Genomic DNA, 25,790 nt, shown 5'->3' with positions numbered 1-25,790 from the left:
GAGAGAAACTATTAGGCTTAGATCATTCACAGATAGCCCCGTGCACCTTGATGCTTTTCCATTTGAGCAACCTTTAAGCAGAAATGAATGTGACAATTTTATGGCTGATATAATGCAGCGTGCTCGCAGTCTTCCCAGGAAACTCTTGTTAAACAATTATTCATATGTAAGAGCTGGCCTCTTTTGCACTCAATGCAACATACATGACATGTGTGACGTATGTAAATGTGTCTGATCCAAATGCCAATTTGGTGACTCCAGCTGAGTGCTTTAAAGAAATCTTTCCTGTGTGACATGTGGAAATGTGTCAGGGCTGCATTTATTCATGTGAACACTGAAGGGGCATTCCTGTCCGGAGGCCCCGGAGACAAAAAAATGTGGAACTCCCCAGAGGAGAGTGACCTGGAGGACAGACTCACGCATACCAGCTGGACTTGGTGCACATATTCTCTCCCTTCCTCCCACACACACATTGCTTCGACCAGATCTGCTGGATTTACTCCTCATTAACGTCACGGTTGTAACAAGAAGAACTGGACATCCTGTATGACGTGTTGTCTCTGATATAATGTGCCAAATGTTCCAAGCACATGGGTGAATATTGATCCCAAAGCATTCTAGCAGCTCGTGTCCTGCAGCCCTGAAGTGATGAGAGCAATAAATCCAAGAGCGGCGTGTAATTAGACGTAAGACATCTGTGTAAACATCATGAAAAAGGTCTTTGTCATGCAGCAGTTTTTAAAGGGAATAACCAGTGTTATTAACAAACTGGAATTCATATGGTTTCTTGTTTTTTGTGGGATTTTTTTGTTTGGTTTGGGTTTTCTTATTTTCTATTGCACAGCAAAAACAGTTGTTGCAACAGTGGAGGAGAGGTGGCATAGTGAGACGTGACAAAAAACAAAATTGAAGAAAAATAGATCACAGCTTGTGAATTTGTGTCTATTTATTATACATTATACATTTCATAAGTCAGAAATTAACAGAGGGAGTTAATATTTCATCAGAATAAATGCTGGGGCGATTTTTCCCTTGGATAAGAACTATGAAAGGAGGCTCATCGCCAGTCATGTGGTGGTTTCATAATAACTATGAGCTGCTGCCACCTGGAGGATGCACAGGGAAATACATTCATTTATAGTTTGACTTTTACATACATGTGTCCACTTACGCATCTTTCTCATATAACGTAATGCTTCCATGACTCATAAGTAAATGTTATAGTTATGTTGTAAAGACCATGTTGAAGGGGCCAGGTGTCAGATGTGTCTTTTCAAAGACGAATAGAATAGAATAGAATAGAATAGAATAGAATAGAATAGAATAGAACTTTATTAAACCTTTGGGGAGGGTCCCTCAGGGAAATTATGATTCCAGCAGCACAACACCAGTTCACATTAAATTCAAATAAGAAAGAATACCAAGCAGGTACAAATAATTAGGAACAAAATATCAGTAATAACAAGAATTTTAAAGGTAATAATTAAACAAAGTCCAGGAATTAAAGATTTTTTGAAGGGGGGGGTGTCAAAGTAATCAAATGACAGACTGAACTGAAGAACATATAAAGTTACTCTTAAATTTACAGCTACTTTACATCAACCTATTACTCCATGTAAACCTGACCTGAACAGTGTGCAGAAGACCACAAAACATTACTTACTGTTAGGTTCTGGCAGGTCTGTGTATTGAAGTTAGCAGAATCGGCATTATGGGCTTGTGGGTCCAGACCACTTCTATATATCATGAATCAAAGAGCTAACTGGCAACAATCATCCTTAGACCCATATAATGCATTAATAACCCGCTCAGTTCTTCTTGGATGCACATCTTTCTTGCAGCAACGCGGAGTCTCCCAGATTTGATTTGTAGATATAAACATGATAATATTTTACCAAAAAGTGTATATCAACTCCCATTTATTATTCCCAGTTCATTCACAACACAACAAGCAGAGAGATCGACAAAATGATAATTCAACTAAGTCCACTTGTACTGATAGCACCTCAAAAAAGAGAGAAAGAGAGAGAGATGTTGGGAGGAAAACAGTTTATTTAGACTCCCAACAAAGTAAACTCATTTCCTTTAGGAAATGGGAGGAGCATTGAATTAGGACCTGAAAGAAGGAAACAAAAGTCACGCCCAAGGACCAGCCCTTCCATGAGAATACGGTCTGGTGGCATTTTCTAAAGATATATTACCTGTTACCATGACTGCATGAAAAAGAAAAATAATAAAATAAAATAGGTTATATGATGAAAATCGCTTTACTCTTCTATCATTTCATGCATTTTGTGTGTGTAGCTCATGAACACCACCATCATGCATTATATTTTCTTATGGGAAGACTAATTTCTGGAGAAGGGCTTATCTGCTAATAGGATGAGATCGCCAATGTACTGCAAGATACAAGACAGGAAACATGGTGAGCTAAGACTAATATTTATTGCAATTATTCCATTTTCTCTTGGTTTTGTAATCATCAAAAGCGCTTCCTGCTTGACTTGCACTTAATCAGATTCATTTCCCTGCAGGCATCAGTACAGTTTCACTCTGATCTAATCTATACATGAAATTTAATGTCTAAATTAAGAGGAATAAACAGGCAGGCAACATAAGATACGGTGAAAAAGCACAACCCGTATAATTACAATAAATGAGGAACATTTGAGGTCATCCCAGGTCAGTGATTTGATTTGATATAATTTCATTTTCATCACAAGCTGTTGAGCAGTGAAGACAAAGAGCTGGATGCTTGCTGGTGGAGATGCGAGAGAGCTTATATCTTATCAAAAATCTGCTTGTTGGCTTTCTAATTAAATGCTATCATGTTAGCCTTTCAAGCTTTATGAGATTAATGGGTTCACACCTTGTTTCCTCTGCCACAAATGGGCAAAAACATCCTCTGTCTAAAAGCAACTATTATGAATTCATTCATTTAGAAATTCCTCTTTTTCAGCTGTCAACAGAAAGTTAAAAACAAAAATGGATTGATGAGTTGTGCTGAGCATTATCATTTGAAACTGAAGGGTCTTGTAGTACTTTTGTGTAAGATCAGTTGTACCACTAGATGGTGCAGTAAGTTAATGTAGCCATTATTTACCCAGGTAAAGAATTAAAGTGGCAGCAAAAAAGAAATATTACAAGTTAACCCCTTAGCTCCTAAGGTATCATATTTAGTACAAGAGGTTTTGTGAGTTTTTGAGACTTCTTCATCATCAGTGTGATTCTCTCCCACCACACCACTCCTCTGAAAAACTTAAACAATAAATTGCACAATATGTTTTTAAGCAATAAATTATGACAAAAAAATGTTGTATGTAGCAAATATGATACAAATTAAAACTTATATGTCAGGAGCTCCAATAAACACTCCATTTTCCCCCAAAAAACCGAGAATTTTCTGGTAATTGTTTCAAGGTTCATACTTTAAAAGGTTAAACAGCAGCAGGTATGTCTATACAGCCACAGGTAAAACACTGCCCCCTGGTGATAGTCATTCATTTCTGCAGAGGGTAATTCCAAAAAGCACCTTTAAGGCCTCTATCGTTGCATCTTAAGGTGCTTTACTGGTCATTATTAACAATCTGTTCAGCATTATTATTACAAACCCATCTGGAATCCTCAGGATATACATTTACTTAATTGGCATATCCCCCCCAAAAAAAATAAGTAAGCTTTACTGCTCATCTCTTTCTCGCACACACTAGCCTTTCTTCTACTGCATCTGCTCAGCCAACACTGAGTCTTTCACTCCAGCAGCCAGCACAGCGAAGAGGAAGGGGGGGAAGAGGGAGCGCAGATGGAGAGCCACCCTGGGGATGGGGTGGACCAGCAGAACCTCCTTCCTCTTTCTGTTCACGGTTTGCATGATTTCATTGGCCAGGACCGACGGGCGCACACCGTGGGTCAGCTGCCTGGCAATAACTGCGAGAGGACAGATTTGTTTAGTTTTGCCTATGCACCACAATAACAGGAACATTTCAGAAATCTGAACATGTATTCATTCCATGAACCATTCAGTCACCTTAATGCTTCATTGCTACTGTTTTACTCACATTCAGCTACAGGGTTTGGTTTGGGAACAGGTTCCTCTACAGGCGGCGGTTCAGAAGCATTGATGAAGGTATGACTGATGGTGCTGACAATTATTCCATACTCTTCCACTTCAGCTCGCAGACAGTCAAAGAAGGCCTGCGCCGCATGCTTAGACGCGGCATCTGACAGGTATGAACACAAACACGCATAATGATACACTCACAAAAGAAGTGTGGCAAGCACGGAAGAATTCCAAACATACCATTCAGCATACTTTGTTCAATTGTTGTCTGTTTTGTCCTTTGACGCCCACATGTGTATTATTTCATGCTGTGAAGGTGCTTTTCTACTACTGAATAGGCTGAATAGGCTTTCCAGACTCCATAGGTTTTACCTAGGCATACCTAACCATTAACTAGCAATTCCATATATGTTTAAATAATTAGTTAAAGATGATTTAAAATGGAATCACATATAAAAAGTAAAAATGTATTACTTACAAAGATCTTGCTCACTGCTCTTGTTTTTATTCAGTGCTAAGTGTACTTCTAAAGAGTTGTAGTGACCTTTGCCGGGAACTCACATGAACTTCTGAATGGAACAGCCAGTCTGCCCTGGATGCTGTTGACCAGTACAATGTGGCCTGATCGTCTTGAAATCATCATTGGAAGAACACCTGCCGCATTTTTAAAAATATCATTCATAAGATCTTAATAATAACAAACTCAAAGAAATGCTACTGGATTTCTAAGAATGCCAACCCCACCTTTGGCTAGAGTGCTTGGGCCGAAGTAGTTAACGTCCATGATATTTCTGTCCTGTTCCAAGGAGATACTCTGAACCGGCGCCTTCAGCTTCATACTGCTATTGCAGATCAGCACGTCCACACAACCATAACATTCAACCACCTCAGCAATCACGTCCTCCATACTGTCCATATCACTGAAGTCCAGAATTACCAACTTTGGGGCAAATGTCTGTCGATAAACAAGGGTTAGTTTAATTTGAACACGTGTGTAACTGATGGACAACTATGTTTAGATAGACTGAAGCTGTTTTCCTCCTGCTTGGAGGTTTACAGGCTACTAAGCTAAGCTAATCATGAGCTTCATATTAGCGTTAAGATTTTCTTTTAGCTCCATTTTCATTTAACAAAATTTAGTATTCTATTCTTGACTTCATATCAAATTAAAAAGCATTAGAAAGAGGTTATGAGGGTTAACTGAGCTTTTTGAGTAATTCTGTCACCATTCTGTCTTCAAAGATCAAGAACACAGTCCTTAATAAAAGAAAGGATATTCCAAGGATAGCAACCATAACTCTAAGCAGAAAGGTTTCAGCTTTGTGTCATACATATACTAGATTTCATCCCATAAACATCCATGTGCTTGGGCCTGTACATAGAAGGCATGTGGTGCACTACTTGCTGTCTGACATGATATCCTGCTATTGTGTTCTCCAGAGGAAGTGGTGACCTGTGAGGTGGTGAGTGAGCAGGATTATGATAAAGACAAGGACAAAACCTGATATTCTGCTAATTAAGAAAACTGTAAAACTTGAAAAGCCAAGTTGGTGTCACATGTCAATTCCTGTCAGTTATTTTGGTAATTTGTTTTGGTATAGTAGGAGGAGGCTTTGCTGTGTGCTAAGGGTTATCACCTTATTGCAAAAGCTTCCTGCACATAATAACAGACATTAATTTTACTGAAACAGCCATATTAAAAGTTAACTGATAAATTCCTCACCTCTCTGGGGTCAGCATCAGTTGTCAAAGAGTCATACAGAGACTCCAGCTTATCCCAGCCAGTCCCACAAAGGATCAGTCTGGCCCCACCCTTGTGGAAGAGACGGGCACACTCTGAAAAAAAAGATTATGTTCATTAAATGTTGAGTTCAGATCAAAGTAAAATTAAAAAATAAAAACACAAGTTGGATCCCTTACCGGTCCCCACCCCAGACACAGCATCAGTGATCACCACCACTTTGTTTCGTACTAAGGACTTGGACATGAAGTGCAAAATCTCATTGTAGATGTAGTACACGCCTGCTGCCACAACGATCAGCAGGGGCAGCACTATCACCGAGGGCAGGCCCATGTTCTGTAGCAGAGAAAAAAGATGGGTCAGTGTGGGGAGAGTACTCATAAAAACTATAATATAATATCGTATAATATATGGTTTCAAAATATACCAGATGTCCTTTGTGATGTAACCTTCCCAGAAGTATGTACCCCCTCCTGATCTCCAACTGGAAATTTTTCACATGTTAGGTAAATGTGATAACCATTATCCATAAACACTGAAAAAATAGTTAAAGCCTAACAGCATATCTGGAGTAACTAAGTGAAAAACCACATATATTTTCTTTTCTCTTTATTTTATTTTATTTATTTATTTTGCTGTTGTTATTTTACATACAAACTAATATGTTAAATAGAAATGTTGTACATTTGTATTTGTAGGTTAAATTTCTACCTTTAGACAGAGCTAAGCTTGCTGTTTCACCCTGCTTCCAGTCTTAGTACTAAGCTGAGATAATCAGCTGTTGATCCAACTTATAATTTTGCACACATGTGAGGGTGGTGTTAGCAGTCTCTTCTAAACTGTAGCTGAAAAGCAGATCAGTATATACCCTATAATGACAAATGTCATTTGTACCTTCCCTATATTGAAAGACACTTTGAGACCAATATAGTAGGCACATTTGCTTTGAATGTGTTCTTCTGTTATAACTGTGTTAACTGTCCTGGGGTAACAGATTGCATTTGGAGGCCTTGCTACACACTTGCCATGTAAAGTGAGTTTAAGGAGAACAGCTAAATATATTCTGGCCGTGATGCCGCCACAGAATTTTCTTGCACTATGTCACCTCCAGGATAATGTCATAGGATACCCTAAGGGGGGCAGCCAGGGAGCCTCACATTTATAATGTAATATAATTTATAAATAAATTAAATAACCTTACTTTTCCTGCTTTACTTGAGGAAAACACATTAAGGAAACCCCTAAGCCATATTAAAACTGATGATCCAGAGATCCAATTCCCAGCTTAGCCCCATGTTTGGACTGACACATGATTGGAGGTTAAGTCAGCTTGTGAAGTGCATATCTATAGCAACCACACAACAGGCATGCACAAACCTATAATCTGTGTTATTATTGGTACACTTACAGCGCTGACCAGGAGCTAATCCTTCAGCAAGACTGGCCGTTGATGTTTTCAGGGTTTAGTTAGGTAACCGAGGCCTTTCTCCTCCCTCAGTGTCCCTTGTCCATTCACACAGCTCTGTTCTCTGTGTGTCTGACTTGCTGCTGTCCACTGGAACCTACTGCTTATAATAGCCTCTGCTTGAGTCAGCCATTAATACACACATATGTGGTGCGCAGCATCTAAGGCATGTTTCCTTGTTGCCAGCCTGAGGGGATGGACGATAAGTGAGTGTGACTTGCACTTGGTCTTCAGAGAGTTTGCATTGTACTGCTGTTTCAAGGAAACACATTTCCCCAAATTATATATTATTCTGTTGTCAGTTTTTTCAAATAGGGGAAAACAAAAACATATATCAATACATATTTTGAACTGTGTGTTGTTGTTGTGTTGAGCTGGCAAAATTTGTACACAATTTACACAAATCAAGAAAAGAAAACGGGGTTTTCTCATCTGTTTTAAAGTGGTATTAATAGTGGTATTAATTCTATTTTTAATAAAGGATCACATTTGACATTCAATAACATAAGCATGACTATGCTTGCGCCCCCAAGTATAACTAAAACGTTTCATTTACTGACTTCTTTCGGTGGGTGGCGGCAGTGAGCAGTTATCGCGAGAGCACGTAGAATTCCAGGAGCTTGTGTGTATTTGCGCTCTCTCTTCTGTCTTCTCCCCCCTTGCTCCGTTGGGAAAGAAGAAAATAAACCCACTGCTGCTAACCAGGCTAGTTATGGAACCAAGCCCTAAGTACTCGTTTTGGCATCTGTGACTGCCCAAGAGGTGCTCGCCCTGCATACTGCGTTCCCACCTGGGAGGAAAGCACATGAAGCTTTTTGATTTTTTTGACCGAGTCTTTTTCTTTAAAAAGTTGAATACGCCAGCAAGGGAAGGATTTCATTAGCTAGCCTATCTGTGTGCGAGCTAACTGGGCTAGCTTAGCAAGGAGCACTGGATGAACTTCGCATGGACTGAGTGCTGCGAACGGGATAGTAGCCTCCTGTCTGGCTGTGAGCCGCCTTTTGGATTGAGTCTTTCATGTGGGAGTGTGTTGTTACTTAAATGACACTGTTTTCCCGGAGCTCGAAGGCCATAACTGTGTACAAATGTTGCTTTTGCGGCTCACACCATCACGTTATTGATCTGGATACCCATTGGAAAGCTAACAGGATATTAGCCACCTTCTTGCCGCTACGCTTTGTGGTTGCAGGCCATGGACTGAAAGGCATTCATCACTGAAGGATGAGAAGGCTGGCTTGATGGCAGCTAATTATTTATTGGGAGGCAGCAATTGGATACAGCTAAAGCGATAAAAGAAGCTTTGAACGTCGTCCCAGAGCTGTTAAACTCTTGGTTTGGTCTTTTTTTTTTTTTTTAGCTTGACAATGCATCGGTGTGCTGGGGCTTTTTCCAAGTTAGGATAAGAAGAGACGCACAAGAAAACAGCGAGATTGCACCTTCTGCGTTTCCCCACGGAAATTATTCATTTTTTTAAAAATATTATAATTATTAAGAGGTGAAATATAATGTCTACCGCTAAAGAAAATCCCTGTAGGAAATTCCAAGCAAACTTCTTCAACAAAAGTAAATGTCAGAACTGCTTCAAACCCCGGGAGCTGCACCTACTGACAGACCAGGATTTGACCCAGGTAAGAAAAGGGATCAAAAGGCTTAATGATTTAAAAGCTTTTTCTGTCAAAGTGTGTAAAAATAACTTTTTTTTTTTTTTTTTTTAAGAGAGATTTTACTGGTCGCTAAACAAGCTTTGGAGAATTGAGGTTGGCGGTGACAGGCTTGTTGCTATAAAGCTGTTATGTGTTATATTTAAACGACAAAAGGTTGGCACAGCCCTCTTGATGAGTCGAGCTGATTAACGATCACGTCAATAAAGAAACAGTTTTTCTTGGCTTGTGATGCAACCAGTCTCCGAAAGACTTGCGAGACAGCATTGCAGTGTCTGCGTAGAGAAAGTCAAGGAGAAGTGTTTATTTTGGCTGAATCACAAGAACTCTTAGGATTTCTTTACTTCCTTAATATACAGACAGGTGAAAATCTAAAGGGAAAAAAACAATGGTATCCTGTGGGGGGCATTTGTTTAATGGTCACCTATCCGCGGGGCGCCAGGAGTCACTGAATAGATTTTTATTGTCACTGTTACAAGAATAGTATGAGTATGAAAATGCTTCATTTGTGCTATCTCGAGTACATCTCTGAAATGAAAAACTTAGGGAAAAAGTGTTAGCCATGACCTTTATTAAAAGACTAGTTGAAGGAATATGTATTGGAAAAATTGTGTTTGACCAGAGACTTGGAGAATCGGTGCCTACACTGGGACTAACACCTCTTTTCCACGGTGGTTGTGAGCAGTAGTGTTGCTTAGTTATTTCAAAAACCATAATCACAATTATTTTGGTCAGTGATTGAAACATCAGTAAAGCATTTATTCAACTGCGATGAACTTTAACTTCAAGTACAGCCCAATTCAAATGAAAAGGAAGTAAGTTAAGAAAATAATTGGTGTATTTGCCAATTTAGCCAGTCTCACCAAGCCTTGGCTACATGCCTCTTGAAAATCATAAAAGCCCCAAAAATGTAGTTCTGTTCTGATTACGCAAATTTATCATCTTTGGAAGTCGAAATCTCAGGTTAACCAAACATTTGACCGATGGCTCAGCCTTACTGAATAGCAAGTTCTGCATTTGTCACGTTCCAGGACCAGGATGTGTTTGAGAACTGATTGTTAGGTTTAGTTAAAACAAGCTCTTAATTTTCACAAGAAGAGACTCATAGTGGACAGAAGTGAACAGAAGCATTTTACATTGATTTTTTTTCTCTCTCTCTTTTTTTTTTTTTTTTTGAGATAGCCCTTTAGTAGCTCCATCTTTGGGTCCACTGTGGCGAACCCACTACCTAGATTAACGTCCTGTGGAAACAATGATACAGTTCACACCACAGTGGAATAAAACTACAGAAATGCCAAAAAATCAACAACAACAAAAAACAACTCGTATATTCACTGGTTGCTTGTATGATACTTAAACATTACAGCATCACAGCCCCACATGGGTATCATTGAATGGGATTGTGAAGTGAGGCTGCATTCAGTTGAGATCATGTCATGAGCGAGTTTTTTCAGTCCCTCACGCTCAGATCAGTTTAGTCTCTGTTGTATCCTGTAATTGATCCCAGATGATGAGGCCCAGATGGGCCCGTGAACGTGGCTTAAGAGCCGTAACAGCAACGTCAGCATCTTCTTCTGTTGTGCGAGTGTGTGGGGGGCATGCACTTGTTTTCTTTTTTTAAAAAGAGTTTTTTTGGATGTTAACTCTTACACCCCCAAGTCTGGATGGTTTGAGTAACGGTTACATCACTTCCTTTAATCTCCCTGTGACCTGGCCCCCACTCTCTCCCACAGGAACCAGAGAGTCTTACTTCTCTGGCATTCTAGAAATCAGTCTTTGCTCATCTCTGTTGTCCCAGTCGCCCACAAGCTTTGGGAAATGTTTCAGCTATTCAAACAGTTTACAGAGAGCTCAGTTGCATTAGTAAGGTTTGTGAGGATGCTTTCTGGACAGTCTTAAAACCAGTTAGCCCTCTGCACCAGACACCAGGTCATTACTGGCCTAAAGCTGTGTTATGTAACACCATTTAATCAGTGTTAAACTTCTGAGTCTTGTTCAGCAGGTCCAAGATGAAGGTTAGGAGTTATAAAATTGTTCCCAGTGTTGAAACACTGATCCAGGCAGAGACTGAGGGGATGAACTCAACAACCCAGAGAAAAGGAGGCTCCACTAAAGCTGCGTGATGCTGTTAAAACACCATGACCAGCTGATTTGGCTAAGTGAATTTCAGTCCTAAATTAAATAAAGTTATTCAGAGCTCAAAAGCAGCTGAAGATTGCAGATTCAGCTTTGAAACACGCAGCCCGCATTGAAAAGTTGTGCAAAGAGATGAGAACCGAATGTCTGAAGGATAGTGTCCAGTATAAACAATCTCTCGGTTCAGCGCTGTTGGAATAAAAGGTGGGTTGGGGGAGGAGTTTGCCTCAAATTCTTTTGTTACAGTCGGCATGCACCAAAGGAGTTTGTGTGCCCCGACAAGGTCCCCGTCTTTTGTCACAGCATTCAATCTGTGACTTTGTGCTCGCAGACTGGAGCTGGCGGTCTCTTCCCATTGGAGAAAACTGATCGTGTTTTCAGGGAGAGTTGGTGGGAGGCAAGACAGTGATGGAGCATGCAGTCAGGCGAAGGTTTACACACACGTGGGAGACCCGGAGAAAGACGAGCTGGGATGTGTTGGGACTTGAGGAGTGGGAGCAGGAGTCACAGGGAGAGAAAGGAAGTGCGGGGTTGGGAATTAGAGTAGAGCTCCCCACCGGCAGCTGCTCAACATCCCACTATTTGAGCTTATGAGCCAGCCTATAGGTTTAACACGTACCAAATGTTCCAACGCAGTTACTGACTGCAGGCTGCACTACACACCCAACGGAGAGATCATATCCACGGCTCTGTGCCTGTCAGTTCTGTTCCAGTCTTTTGTGTGGAGGATCACTGCTGTGATAGTGGGATGGCTTTCACATGGGTCCCCTGGTGTCACACCCAGCTGCGTTTGTTTTTGTCACCAACAAGCTCAGACAGTGAAAACAGCACCCCCGGCTAAATAAACGTACTTCTCAGAGTATCAGTTAGAACTACCACTTGATTCCTCTATCTGCATTTCAGTTGGAGGAAACACTGCCTCAGTTCAAATTCAGCAAGATGCTTAGTGCTCTCTAAAGCTGCAGCAGCTTTTAGAGAACAGGATATTAGAGTATGATATGCATTTTGGTAGCTTCTGTTACTTGGCATTCCTCAAAACCAGCCGCTGCAAACATTTCTCGAAATTACGTCGGAGCAGACCACGAGATTTTCTGAGCGATGACTGACAAAGTCCAATTGTCCTGTATTGCAAAGGATGGCATGTGGAGGGTGTGTTTGCTTAATCTTGATTCTGTTAGACGAACTGGGAAAGTGGGGTACTTCCTGAATAACAGTTATTGTAAAATAACAGTTCCTGGGTCTTTTGGTGGATAAACCATGATTTCCACCTGTTTGTCAGGCCAGGCTTAAGTTGACCTGTGCCAGGTATCAGCACCAGGAAAAAGTTTTCATTTTCTAACAATGGTTACTGCTTTGTAAATTTGTACTTTTACGCGTCTTTAAATTATGCTGTTGCTGTGTTAAGAATGAAGCAAAAAAAATAATAAAATAAAGTGAATTGACTTTTTTCTTTTTGTTTTATTTAACTTGCTCCAGGCCATTGGACCAATGCAATATGTTGAGCCCTGAAAGTTACAAGCTTTAAGTAAATGTAAACTGCTGTTAGCTGTTAGCTGTCTCAATAACCTAAAAAGGACGCTCAAATGGAGTTGGAGTCTGTTTGTCTAGCTTTAGACTAAAATAAACAAACTAAAACTAGTTGGGAACCGCCAATGCATCTCTCTTATGTTTTTTTTTTAAATTTATTTTTCTCAACACCCTATCAGAAAAAATCAGTACGGCCATAGTTATTGTGGTATGCAGTCGAGGCCTTTTTGCTTTGTTAAAATAAATATTTTATTTATATATATATATATATATATATATATATATATTTTTTTTTTTTTTTTTTTAGTGTCTTCTGTGGGGAAGCAGTGCTCGAAGAAACATTTAGAGAGCTTTTTAACGATAACCCATGTACCTTTGTGCAACAGTGATGGTGAAGCCAACATTCTGTCATCTGTGTCAGTGATTGCTCATTTTGCATGTCAGTGAAACTCATCACACAACACTGTGCAGTCAGTGATATAATTATGTTTATGCTGCCAAGCGGCGGCACAATTATAGAAATGATTAAAGGTTTGTCCAGGAAGTACTTTTAGGTCCTGTTAGACAGCAGTTCTGAGCTGAGAACAGAATGAATAGTTGCACAGCAGGAAAAGATGTCAGCACCTCTGTTGTGTGTTAAAAGTAAGTGATCACAGAGACTAAAGCCTAAGTTAAGCTGGATTTACAGCTGCAGACGGCTACCACGTGGGTTTTATTTTGTAGGTGAGAGCTGGATTCCCTGTGTTGTCACCAGTCCAAAGATAAACTTAAGTTTCTATCCTCAGGTAGTATCTGGACAACCACTGCAGTCTAAGGGGGTAGTGACAAGTACACTATGGGAGGCATGCTTCGTGACCGTAGCTGTGCCTTAAACCCTCAATGCACTGCTACAAATGCAATGTTTACACTTTCCACATCCGTGTTGTTGCATGACAAGAATTTTGCGATCTCCTTGTGTACATGTCTGTATGTGCAAACAAATCAACGCTGGTCACGTGAATGAATAGAACCACATTAGGAGTGTCTAACTGTATGAAAATCTGAGCTCTTGACCCCAGATTTGACCTGTATCACACCTACCCATGCTAAATATCCTTTATACTAGGTTCAGCCCACCAAAACTCCCCTAAGTGGCATGCCAAGGCAAGTTGAACGAGGCACATATGGATTTATGGTAGGCATGCAGTGACATGGAGGAGAATTGGAATAACACGCTAGCAGTTGGATGCATTTACTTTCCAGAAAAATCTTTTTAGGTTGGGTTCTTTTGAAGAGGTGGGAGAGTGAGTGCTTGTATGCGAGACGCTTGTTAATGAATAATGTTTAAAGCACAGAGACCGTGTGACACAGAGTTTATGCTTGTCATTGCTGCACTTGAGCCAGCATTTATGATGTCACTTTTGGCCCAGAGTGTGGCGAACCAGAGATGGTCTTGATCTGCTCTTCAGCCAATCGATTGGTTGCAGGACGGAGGGGTGTAAGAGCCGCACCTTTTCTCTGGGTGAACTGAATCTGCTACAGTTCACGCTCCATGCCTTTTTAGTCAAAATGAAAATAGTAGTACACGTAGAAAGCTAATAGTTGCAGCATATTAAATCATTTTAATTTTTTGTATTGAAATCATAGTGGCAGACTCCGAGCCAACTAGAATGAACCAAATTCTTCTGATGCTGAAGTTCTGAGGAATGCAGCTAGTGGTGTCATTGATAATAAGTTTAATGTTGTTCCACAACTTGTTGTTTGCACCCAATATACACAATTGTAGCTGATGCGAATTCCCAACCCTTATCCTCAGTTGGGCTTTACATACACGATACACAAATAATTTTTTTCAGTATTCAAATGCATAAAACGACAGATGATAAAGCTGGCTTCACATCCAGCTTCATCTCAGTTTAGTTGTTTCTACTAGCAGACAAAAAACTGATCACATTTGGTGTTTATATAGAAGTTCTGTCCATCTTTTTCATTGAGGTACTTTTCAGTCAAACACGCCATCAGTCAGTTTGTCATATGAATCTCATCTACTGTGGTCACATGGGTTTAAAGAGGCACTGAAGCGTGTTGTCATCATATAGAGCTGATTACATCAAAAGACACGCAAAGCGGTTTTGTGTATAAAATGCAATGCATGAAGAGAGGCAACATCCAAAAAACCCCAAAAAACCTTCTCCCTCTCCTTCCATCGCCTTTATTTCCCACTCTTTTCCAGCTTTAATGATTACCTTAATTGCTGTTTTTTTTTTTTTTAACTTCCTCTTTCTTTTTACAGGCCAAACCTATTTATGGTGGATGGCTGTGCTTGGCCCCTGAAGGAACTGACTTTGACAATCCTATGCAGAGATCTCGGGTAAGGGCATTTGTTGTAGTCCTGCATGTTGCTCTATAAAATGTTCGTACAATGTACTGTATGGGCATTAATGCTTGCATACCTACGTCCAGTTACCAGAAATGCCCTGAAAGAGGAGTACTGAGTATGATGCCTCTAAGTCGATAAAATTGAGGCTAGCCACTAATACCTAATTTCTTCTCACAGAAATGGCAACGGAGATTTTTTGTGCTGTACGAACATGGCTGTCTGCGCTTTGCCCTGGACGAATCGGTGAGTAAAGGATGTTTTTTTCTGCTTTCCGTTCTGTATGGGCGTGGAAGCCAGGCTGTGAAGGTGAACATCAAAATTGTTTTAAATCTTAAAGTTCAGGGCATAGCAGGTGTCCATGTCTGCGTGTTGTAGTTGTACAGTTTAGGGGTAGTGTAATTTCTTGGTATGTGTGATTCCTACTTCAAAAGACACTGAAAAAGTCAGCTTGCTGTGACTGAGGCTTGTGATGCAGGGCTTTGCTGCTGAATCAGTTTTCACTGAGTTTCACTCGACCCATCAGGGCTTTCACTAACACTGTCACTCTTCTTTCTTTAGAGGAGCATTTCCTACAATAACTGTTGATCTTACTTGATTATACTCTTGTGTGATGTCTATACAGATGTTTTGGAAACTGCTCATTAAGGCTTTGCAATATGGTTAAAAACAACCCTCCTATATCAGTATACTTAAGAGAAATGTGACATTTAACATGATTATATGTCAGGACAAAAAAGTTTATAAAGACCGGCGTGAGCTATGTAAAAAGTGGTGCAGATGTGAAGGTGATGTGCTAGCTGGAAGATGACTTTGTTGGCATTTGTTGTGAGAAGTGAATGACACTGTCTCTGCTGCAACTGTGTGGGAAGCTGCGGCTGGCAACAGTGATTATGTTACTGAAATCAACCATAAACTGTCTAGACAGACCCGAGATTCAGTATAACAGTTATTGAGATGTTGTACACAGTGTTTGATGCCACAGAAAATGAAAAACTATGCTTCTCCTCTGCTAAGCAGCTACAAGACTGGCTAAAATAAAGGCACTCGAGCCAAATTTGGTATTGTGTTTGTCAGTTTACCTGGGTATTTGGCTCCACAGCGTAAAAGATTTTGGGGTATGCAACCTGACCGGGATAACAGTATGCGTAAGGTGAAAAGTTGGCTTGAACAGGATGGAGAGTAAGAGTGGCGTTCACGTTGATGAGGAAACAGGTGGGGGGAAAGCAGCATAAAAGCACAGATGGTGGCTGTAAGGGAACGTTTTTAAACTGTTTCCCCTCACCAAGTTAAAAAAAAAACTTTGTTTTTTACTTAGAAACTTGGAGGAATTATATATTATAATTGCACCACGAAGCAAAAAGCAACAGCAGTGCATACAACAAACATAAGCTACCCACAGACCAGCTGATTTTAACACAGCTGCAAAGGCAACTTGTTATTGGTTAGCAATTGAGAAATGTTAAAGCGTGAAACATTTAAATGCAAGCAGAAAGTAAGCTTTTCAGTCAGCATTTAAAGCACATTCAGTGTTAGGAATAGGGCTGCACGATTTTGCATAAAATGAGAATCACGATTTTTTTTGCTTAGAATTGAGATCACGATTCTGTCACGATTTTCTTTTCCAATATAAATATGTATTGCACTTATTAACTGCACATCAACTTCGTAACAGTTGAGACTGAACATAAAAACAATAAATAAACATAAAAACAACAAATGTCTCACATTTTGTCGTTGCCGCAAAATGTTGTACTGCTTGAAATTCCGTCTCCACCGTTGCTCGACACTGCGAGCAGGTTGTGCAACAATAGAAAAATAGTTGCGGGACGGCACTGTGTAGCGTTTGTCTAGGGTGTTGATCATTTTCCTAAATCCCTCGTTTTGCACAGTGTTGATGGGAGCCATATCTTTGGTCAGGTGATAAGTAATAGCCTCCGTAATTTCTTTGTGCCTGCGGCAGTTCGACGGGTATAGGGAAGCGCTGTATAAGGTTCCCGTTATTGATGTTTGGGTGGCTGACCGGGACGGATTTTCTCCAGTCACTTTCTCGTCATCCCTGACGTGCTCTCCGTTGTTTTTTCCCTGCCAATTTTAGCAGCCAGCTTCTGTATCACGTGGTATAAGGCTCTGCCCTTGTCATTTGTTGAGCAGGAAGAGTGAGCGCTTGTTGTCATGCAGATTACGTCCCGGATCAAAATGTGGTACAATCGTCGTCGTCTTTTTTTTTTTTTTTTTTTTTTTTAAATCGTTGTCATTTGGAAATGAGATCGCACATAAGTATGAATTGAGATCGCGATTTTCTAACGATTAATCGTGCAGCCCTAGTTAGGAATATGATCTTTTTTTCTTTTTAAACGTTTATAAAATAAGAATGTAACTTGTCCACTAGACAGCTAATTATTTCTGTCCTCACTGGTTGAAAATACTACTCCAATAAACTGCTTATTAGTATTTCCCTTAATATGCAAGTAGGGCTGCCACAAACGATTATTTTGATAGTCGACTAGTCACCGATTATTTTTGCGATTAGTCGACTAATCAGATCATGCATCCATTGGACGTACAGCGTACAGCTTATTGCACCAGCATGCATCTGCTCTTATATAACTATCATTAGCTTAAAGCTTTAAGTGTTTAAGGTATGTGCTAACTAAAAATAACGACAAGATGATAGTTTATTAAATTTTAATGAAATTTGCAGATTGTTTCGGTGAAGTTTAATAAACTCCTTGCTATCTAAAATATAACGGGACACCAAAGTATATTCTCCAGCATCTCACACTTCTGATAATCAGCTGTCTGCTTGACGTTTGTGCAGCTGTGTAAAAACTATAACTTTAATCTCAGCCAAACCGATTTACTCAGGAACAAATAAAATACTAAAAAAAAAGCCAAACAATAAAATTTTTAAGTTATCTAAGTGACTCATATATCATGTTTAACCTGAGTAGCGAAAGACGGCGGTGGGTTTGAAAACGATTTGCCGGGAGTCCGGTGTTCTCCCGGGCTAGTGAGCCTTGCCCCCGGCTAGCTATCGAGCTAGTGGGTAACAGACGTCTCCGAAAACGTCGGAGCGCTTTTGAAAATATGTGGTGTCTTGATAAACTGAGCAGATATTTGAGGTTTACACAGCTACATTCTCGCCTGAAAATATGTGAAACCTTTATTTTGTGACCCAGAAAGATTAATAAGAGTAATATTAAAACTAACTAGCTGCCGCTATTGTTGGAAACTGAGCTGGGCCGCGCTATGAATTCTGGGACAGAGCTGCTACTTCTTCTTCGGGGTTTAACGGCACCTGGCATCCTTGTACATGCAGTGCTGCCATCTTCTGTTTCAGTCCGTTATTACACTCTTAAATCCTACTACTTATTCCTGCGTCTTTTGTGATCTTACAAAGCTTCAAACGATGCGTCGACTATTAAATTAGTCGTCGACGATTTTGATAGTCGACGTAATCGTGACTAGTCGACTAATCATGGCAGCCCTATATGCAAGGCAAGTTAGTTTTTGGGGGGATTTCTGAGTGTTATGCAGCCACAGACAGTAAGCATAGTGGAAAAAAGACTGAAACTGTTGTATAAACGCTGTGTTAGAATAAACTGAGTTCTAATCATTTACAGGAACAATGGAAAACTCTAAAAGATTCTTAAATCAATCAGTCAATATTTGTATGGACGGTTTTTCACTTCATCCAATACATTGTGCTCAGTTTAGACCCCATGCTTGCTTGTGTGTGTATAATGACTTTGATGCATGTTGTGGATAAAGCATGCGATAACAGTATCGCATGCTTTATCCACATGCGATAAGCACTTCATATGGTTTGTTGCTGCGTAGTCAAAAGTAATGCAGCTACTAAAATCATGTGATGTGGCTTAATGATTTCTGACTCCCACATTTCCAATTTTAGACGTTCTCCTAGGAATTTTGCTTGCTTCGCTTGCTTCTGCTGTGCAGCAGAAACATTTAGAGTGTTTTATTGTTTGTAGCGTGTTCTCAGTTCTGGGAATGTGGTCTTGATACTGAAGGTTGATTAAAAACACTTAGCAGTGCTGAAAATCTCAAACCGCATTAGAAACTTTCCTCACTAGTTCATGGAGGAGCGAATAGAACTGAATCATTTCATTGAAATAAGTAAAGGTGCATGTTTAATGTTGTGGAGACTTTGAGTTAAACATTTACTCTCTATAGCTTTTTTCCAAGCTATAGAGAGTAAAAGGCTGGGAAGTCTCTCCTGCCCGCTCTGAGCCTGCGCCTTGTGCTAGTGTAGCGCCAGGGGAATGCGACACGGGTGACCAAACCCATACCAGCCGATCAGGCTGGAGATTAGGCTGCTTGTGAGTAAACACTGGGGGCCGCACACTACCAACCAGCCTGCCGGAAACACAGAGAGTGACTTTCTCATGTATCCTGTAGAAATCATAGGTCACACGAGTGTTTACCTTTGCCTTTCATCTTTCTTTTTGTGAGTGAGCAGGACAGTGAGGGGGAGGGAGATGAGCTGACTTTACATCAGCACATGGTGAATCTCTTTTCTGTTGCCAGTGATGACAATGGGAGGAAATGTGGTGCTTGTGAGCGTGCGTGTGCACGTTTCCACTGTGTAATGTGTTTCCAGCGACACCCAGGCTGGTGTGCAGTTGTTTTCCTCTCATTGTAACAGTGATTCCAAAACTGTCTGCCTCATTGTCTTTTGGTCTTTTCATCTGCTCCACAAGGCAGGAAAAGTGGGTCAGGGAAGTGGCCGCTTTGTGCTCTAGACCCCTGAAGATAGGAACTCTCCAAGCCCTCGGAGCTTATGACAACCGTTACTGTTTTCAAACTCATCAGGCTCATCGTTGTTTACAGAGTAGCTCAAGCCACCAATGGAGGGTTGAAATGATGTGATTGAGTTTTGATTATAATTATGGTTCACACTCATTCAGTCAGGTGGAGATGCTGTGTAAGGTTTTACATTTTGTAAAACTATTGACCAATAATTTGCACTGTGTAGTCATAGGGTACTATATGGCATTCTTGACTATAAATAATACTTTCTAAACTGTAGACCACTTGTTGCATTTGAGCAGCAGAATGCTAACCCTTCCTCTTCTTTATTCTTCCTTGTTGCTGCTTCTCTGCTAAACAGACAAGACAGATTTTTGACACACACACTTGCAAAGCCAAGCCAAATGTATTTATAAAGCACTTCAAACAGCAGCCACTAGCCAAAGTGCTGAACATGTGCGTAAAGACTATAGAATACAGCGCTGTCTCTCTCCGTCACTGTAGAGCTCAGCAGTATGACTAGAAAAAAATCCTTCGAATTGCCACAGTTCCTCCAATGTCTGAAACAAGCTGTTTAGTTGGGAAGGACAAGTAAACATTTGGAGTGACTGGAAACCTGACTAAAATCCTACCACACGCCGGTAAAATTTAAAAAAAAGAACAAAAAACAAGACCACGCAGAGTGAAACTCGCCCCAAAGGGCAAAGGATAGACTAACCTTTGATGTTTTGTTTTTAGTACAATATGATGACATCCTGTTATGCTGTCGTTATGCTGTCGTTATGATGCCGTAGAGCGTAAAGTGTGCTCTCCATGCCCTTTCGTATGATATATTACTCAATATGGTTTCTTGAAATTTTTTCAAGGTGAACTTTGGGCGCTGACAATGAAGGTCAAGGTCAAATACTAAGCCAACCTAGGTATTCATGTCCTCCCAGGCCTAGTATATTATCTCTTAAGGTTCTGCTGATTTTTCACGTTCGGCGTGACCTTGACCCACTGTTCACACTGATAAAATCAGGACTAGCTCTTATTGGTATCTACCGTCACACAAAATTTGAAAATGATATCTAGAAAACTGCGGACACTAGACTGCTAGCAAACAGACAGAATCGATTACACACTCCTTCCCTTCAAGGGCAGAATAATAATAACTAATGTTAATTAATATTTTAGACAAGAATTAGTAACAAAATATATATCGTTTTTTTTTTTTAATGTTCTGGCTATTTTAATATTCAAAAATCAAGCTCTGCTCGACTGTTTAGTTCCTCTTGCTTTACAGACACCCACATGTAAGCAAGCTTTATTCTGATTGGCTTCTCCACACAAACACAAACAACAGGTAACACAGGCAGGTTTCTGTGCTCACTGCCAGAACTGCGTGTTGGAGACGACCACTAAGAGTATCCCCTTTCACTGAAATCTCAGGGATTAAAAGGATTAATTGGACTTAACTCTTTGGCTGCGTTTAATATGAGCGTCTGCCACTGGAACCGTGTATATACTGTATATAAGATAAAGTAAGAGGGAAAACGATGGGTTTCCTTGAATCCCAAGATCGTTTAACTTGGAGCAATGACGTCGTCTGATATTTTTCGCCATCTAGGCAGCAGTCTATCTGAAGCAGTACACCCTTAATGCTGAACTATTTTCTCCATGAAAAGAGGGAAAGATGCTTTTCTGTCTAATGCAGCATTCCTCCTTTAATGCCCTTATTTGGTGAACTGCAGTGTACTTGCAGCTCCGGGACCATACAGAGAAAGAGAAAAGGAGCACTAGCCCCTAAAAAAAAAAAAAAAAAAAAACAGGGGAAAAAAACCCACAGAGGAAACGTCAGATATGCCCCAGACCCAGACATTCCTCACACACAGCCTGCCACAGTAAGCACCCTGCTCCGCTGATGCTGGCCCATCATAATGCTTCCCATACTTGAACATCACTCTTAAACAAGTAAATGAATGGAAAGTGAGACATTTTTCATGAAGATCTAACACAGAGTGGGACCACCCTGAAAGCTTTTAGGTTAAAAGGTCAATGACCATGAGAACACGCTGAAGAAGAGGTCGGGAGGTGACCGCTTTAATCCAGAGCTGCTTCTGTTTTACATCATGTTTTAGAAAGGGAAACAGTGGGATTACTGTCACCAGTGCTGTTAGAATAACCCACTCTAGCACATCTCAATCAGTTCATGGTTGTTTTAACATTTAGGCTTCTCTGTGTTAAAGGTTTTGATGGTGGGGAACTGTATCGAGGAACAAGCAGCACATAAAACAGCAGTCTCTCTCCAGAGCCTGCTGTGGCGGATTTGCCTTTGGCTCTGCCTGTAAAAAGCCTCCTGGAGGATTTATCATTTATGGAGTGGGTGTACTCCACTCAATTCTAAAGCTGGCCCACTTATTTTTTCATGCCGTTTTAACAGTTTTCTGGAAAGTTTACTGTTGGGCTGGGGCTGTAACATAAAATGTTTTTTTTAAATACAGATTTTACCTAAAAGACGCGTCCATTTTCTTAGCATGAAGCATTTTACTTGACAGTCTCGTGTGGGTTGTATTGTTTGAGTGCCGTTTTCTCTCAGTGTTGTTGTTTCTTGTGTCGTGTCAGCCAGAGATCTCGAGAGGACTGTATGAGAAAGTCGTTTCTTTTAATAATACCCCATAGCCAAGCTAAAATTAGTCACCACATGGAAGACGGACACAATTGGAGGATATGGAATTGGCCTGGTTTTGTAAAAATCAAACCCAGGACAATTCATTTGTTTTTCAATAGTAGCCTTGGCAGATACATCTCCTTTGTTTTGGTGCCAGTAGCCGAGGGCAGTTTCTAAGCAACAAGTTGCCTTTATGCTGTCAGCATCAGCTGGACTGCAGTAGTTCATGCTCCACCTAGCAGCAACAAATTACAGTAAAGCCACCTTCGGGCACAGTGAACAGCGAAATCAATCTTACTTACTGGATCAAACACCAGTAAATATATTACAAGAAATCCAGTTTTAACAAGTTTGCTTTTCCTAAAAGTCCACATGCTGAACACATTAAAAATAGTAAGGCTGCTGAGGACTTTGTTCAATAAAATATTTTACAGTCAGTATTTGCATAGGAAAACAGTAAGGCCACTGTATTTCAGAATTTTCAAGGGATTTTCTAGCTGGCAGGAAAACCTTCAGGAGTCATCGTCTAATTTTGGGTTTGACCCTCTTAAGGAGGACATGAAGCACTAAACATCCATCCATTCGCTTCTGCTTATCCTTTTCATGGTCGCGGGGGGTGCTGGAGCCTATCCCAGCTGTCAAAGGGCGAGAGGCGGGGTACACCCTGGACAGATCGCCAGTCTGTCGCAGGGCCAACACAAAGGCTAATTTACATCATCATCAACTCTGTCTGTGAAGCTGGATTTAAGAAATAAGTGCTTAATGTTAAAGTTTCAAAAGCATGTTTAGTGCCATCTCCTGTCAGTACTGAACGTAATGTTGTCATGTGGTTTGGTTGGTTGCAGCGAATAGACATTAGCTTATGTTAGCTAACCGGTGAAAGAATTGATAACTCAGAGGAAAATAAGGAGACTATAACTAAAAATCAGTTTAAATGGATCACTTTTGTGCTGCCCCAGGCTGCAGCAATGAGTTTTATGTTAAAGCTGAGGATATACTGTCCACTTTCACTGTCTCTTTAGCAGTAAGTGGCTCTACGGTTTTTGGCTAGCTGCACTCAAACGGGAAAATCCAGCTATTATCTGTAATGTTCGGGTTTGTAAAGCACTTTATGAATGAGATCTGTATAGAGGAGACCCTGTTTGAGTCACCAGACCGACAAGCTGGAGTTCACACTCCAGCTTTACCTCACCAGGCTGGGTGTAGCGAGTCGTGCAATCAGCCAGCAAAGCAGATATTCGCATGATGCAGTCAGCGCTATTTTATAAAATATTCTCTTTTTTCCCAACACAACACAAAGTTTCCTGCATAACAGGTTACTACATGCGTATCACACCAACAAATCACTAACTTCTAATATGAAGTACTCTGTCGCACCCATCAAACATTTTTTTCCTGCAGACATGCTGCTGATGATTCCCAGTCATGCTTCGGCAAGAAGCGTAGTTATGTTTGCAGTGTGGTGTACTTACGTATGTAGTAAACAGTTTGGATGTGTTTGGGCAAAGAGAGATTATTTTATTGCATAAAATAGCACTGATTGAGGCTGGATCCAACAGAGGGTAAAATCCAGGAGTTTTGCATGCTAAATTCCCAAATTTTATAACATTAAAATATAGCAGAGATGCAGGCTGCTAGAGCTGATCAGAGTCTGCTTGGCCTCAGCTACTAGGTTGTGGCCTAGTTACTATTGGGTGTGTGGGTGGAGCATTTTTTTATGTTTCATTCCTTCATTCAGATCATTAAAATCAGGTGTTTGAATCACTTTAATGGCCACAGGTGTATAGGACGAGTATGAAACTCAGTGACCTGGCAGTATAAAGGCCATAAATGTCAATAATTGCATGTTGAATGAGTAAAAATGTTCAAACTGAGCAACATTACATTTATGTGTTTCTTTTGTTGTGCTGCACCAGAAAGACTGTGTTCTTTTTTTTGGTGCAGACCCATAAGTCTCCACCCATCAAAGGGACAATATTTCTGTTCCTCAGCCTTAAAGCAGAGATAAAACATTCATTCTTAAAACTGCTGCTGCTTTTTTGTGGACATGGTACTCATTTTTCTATTTTTAGCTTCTAAAAATTGACAGCACAGTGTCACAGTGGTTAGCACTGTTGCCTCACAGCAAGAAGTTCCTGAGTTCAATTCCGCCATCAGGCCGGGGTCTTTCTGTGCAGTTTGCATGTTCTCCCCGTGTTTGCGTGGGTTCCCCGGGTACTTCGGCTTCCTCCCACAGTCCAAAGGCATGCAGTTAGTGGTGATAGGTTAATTGGAAACACAAAATTGCCCATAGGTACGAATGTGGGCGTGAATGGTTGTCTCTCTGTGTTAGCCCTGTGACAGACTGGCCTGTCCAGGGTGTACCCTGCCTCTCGCCCTAAGACAGCTGGGATAGGCTTCAGAATCCCCGCGACCCTGAAAAAGGATAAGCGGAAGCAAATGGATGGATGGAGAGTTCTTAAAAAGTCCTAAATTTGATTTTATAAGGTGTGCAGCAGCCCTGGAAGTTGTTGCTCAATAGATTATTCTGCTCTACCATTGGCCACTCATTAATCTGTAGTTTTTCTCAATTAATCAATAAATCATTTGATGAATATAAATCCAGAATTAACAGAAAAGTGACTGAAACTATGAAAACAGTTGCTGGTTAGATTAAGGAAACACACATTAGTTGGAGCTCTAAATCTGCCCCACATAGATGGCGGTGGAGAAAGGACCTCACAAAAGGAGTTTTTGGTTTCCTGAGCTTAGTTGTTTGTTTCGTAGAAAAGTTGAGTCAGAAAGTACTGATGCAGAGAAGAGATTACTAGAGTACACCGACTCAGAATTGTTTTGCACTTCTTAAAGCGCTGCTGGGGTTCAGCTTCTCTGATCACAGCAAATATCGTTCGATTTATTAATGTGGCATTAGTCTTGCAACCCTGTGGGCTTGCACATAGTTGTCAGCCATTTGGTCCTTATTTTCACACATGATCGTTTTTCTTTCTATTGGAGGAAATTCTTCCACAGCGTCTCAGTTCTGAGGTACGACGCCATGTAATTGCCATATTTGGCAGGCCCTAGGGCTTTACAGATAGATCTTAATAAAGTTGGATCTGTGTTCAGTGGCCTTAAAAGGAGCTGGAAAAAGACCCAGCACCTGTTTTACATCTGTAGCAGGCACAGTGCAGCAAAGGCTGATAACAGAGCGGCAGGATTCTGAGAAGGTCGGAGAGGAAGTTTGGGGGGTTTTCTCGACATTAACGAGACAGTACAGGTCCACACAAAACATACAGGGAAGTGACGTCAGAGCTAGGGCAGGGCGATATGACCAAAAATATTTATCACGATATACATTTGAAAATTTGCGATAACGATATAACTGACGATGTAATTGACACTAGACAAAATACTTTACAACTCCACAACTTTATTAATGCAA

At 40.6% G+C, this 25,790-nt stretch overlaps 2 protein-coding genes across 4 annotated transcripts in view; one reads left to right on the top strand and one right to left on the bottom strand.

The window, feature by feature from the left end:
• Window positions 1–2,107: 2,107 nt before the first annotated feature.
• Window positions 2,108–7,434, bottom strand: dhrs7cb (dehydrogenase/reductase (SDR family) member 7Cb). Its single transcript, XM_084938384.1, has 8 exons — window positions 7,210–7,434; window positions 6,229–6,285; window positions 5,981–6,137; window positions 5,784–5,896; window positions 4,805–5,015; window positions 4,622–4,714; window positions 4,059–4,220; window positions 2,108–3,927 (listed from the first exon to the last, which is right to left on the bottom strand). Exons 3-8 carry the CDS (start codon window positions 6,132–6,134, stop codon window positions 3,719–3,721), a joined length of 942 nt encoding a protein of 313 aa, XP_084794510.1. The 5' UTR covers window positions 6,135–6,137; window positions 6,229–6,285; window positions 7,210–7,434; the 3' UTR covers window positions 2,108–3,718.
• A 423-nt stretch (window positions 7,435–7,857) lies between these two features.
• mpripb (myosin phosphatase Rho interacting protein b) overlaps window positions 7,858–25,790 on the top strand; it is a 45,673-nt gene continuing 27,740 nt past the window's right edge. The window contains exons 1-3 of one of the 3 annotated variants that reach the window (XM_084938377.1): window positions 7,858–8,894; window positions 14,863–14,940; window positions 15,127–15,192. In XM_084938377.1, the coding sequence (XP_084794503.1) occupies window positions 8,772–8,894; window positions 14,863–14,940; window positions 15,127–15,192 (267 nt within the window). In that variant the 5' untranslated portion in view covers window positions 7,858–8,771. The remainder of the gene's footprint in view (window positions 8,895–14,862; window positions 14,941–15,126; window positions 15,193–25,790) is intronic. The other 2 variants (XM_084938378.1, XM_084938379.1) reach the window with 2 other exon arrangements.

The sequence above is a fragment of the Perissodus microlepis genome, chromosome 8 (genome assembly GCF_051167445.1).
Source record: "Perissodus microlepis isolate ML-2025 ecotype Zambia chromosome 8, ASM5116744v1, whole genome shotgun sequence".
NCBI lineage: Eukaryota > Metazoa > Chordata > Actinopteri > Cichliformes > Cichlidae > Perissodus > Perissodus microlepis.
This window is presented reverse-complemented; position numbering and strand designations above follow the sequence as displayed.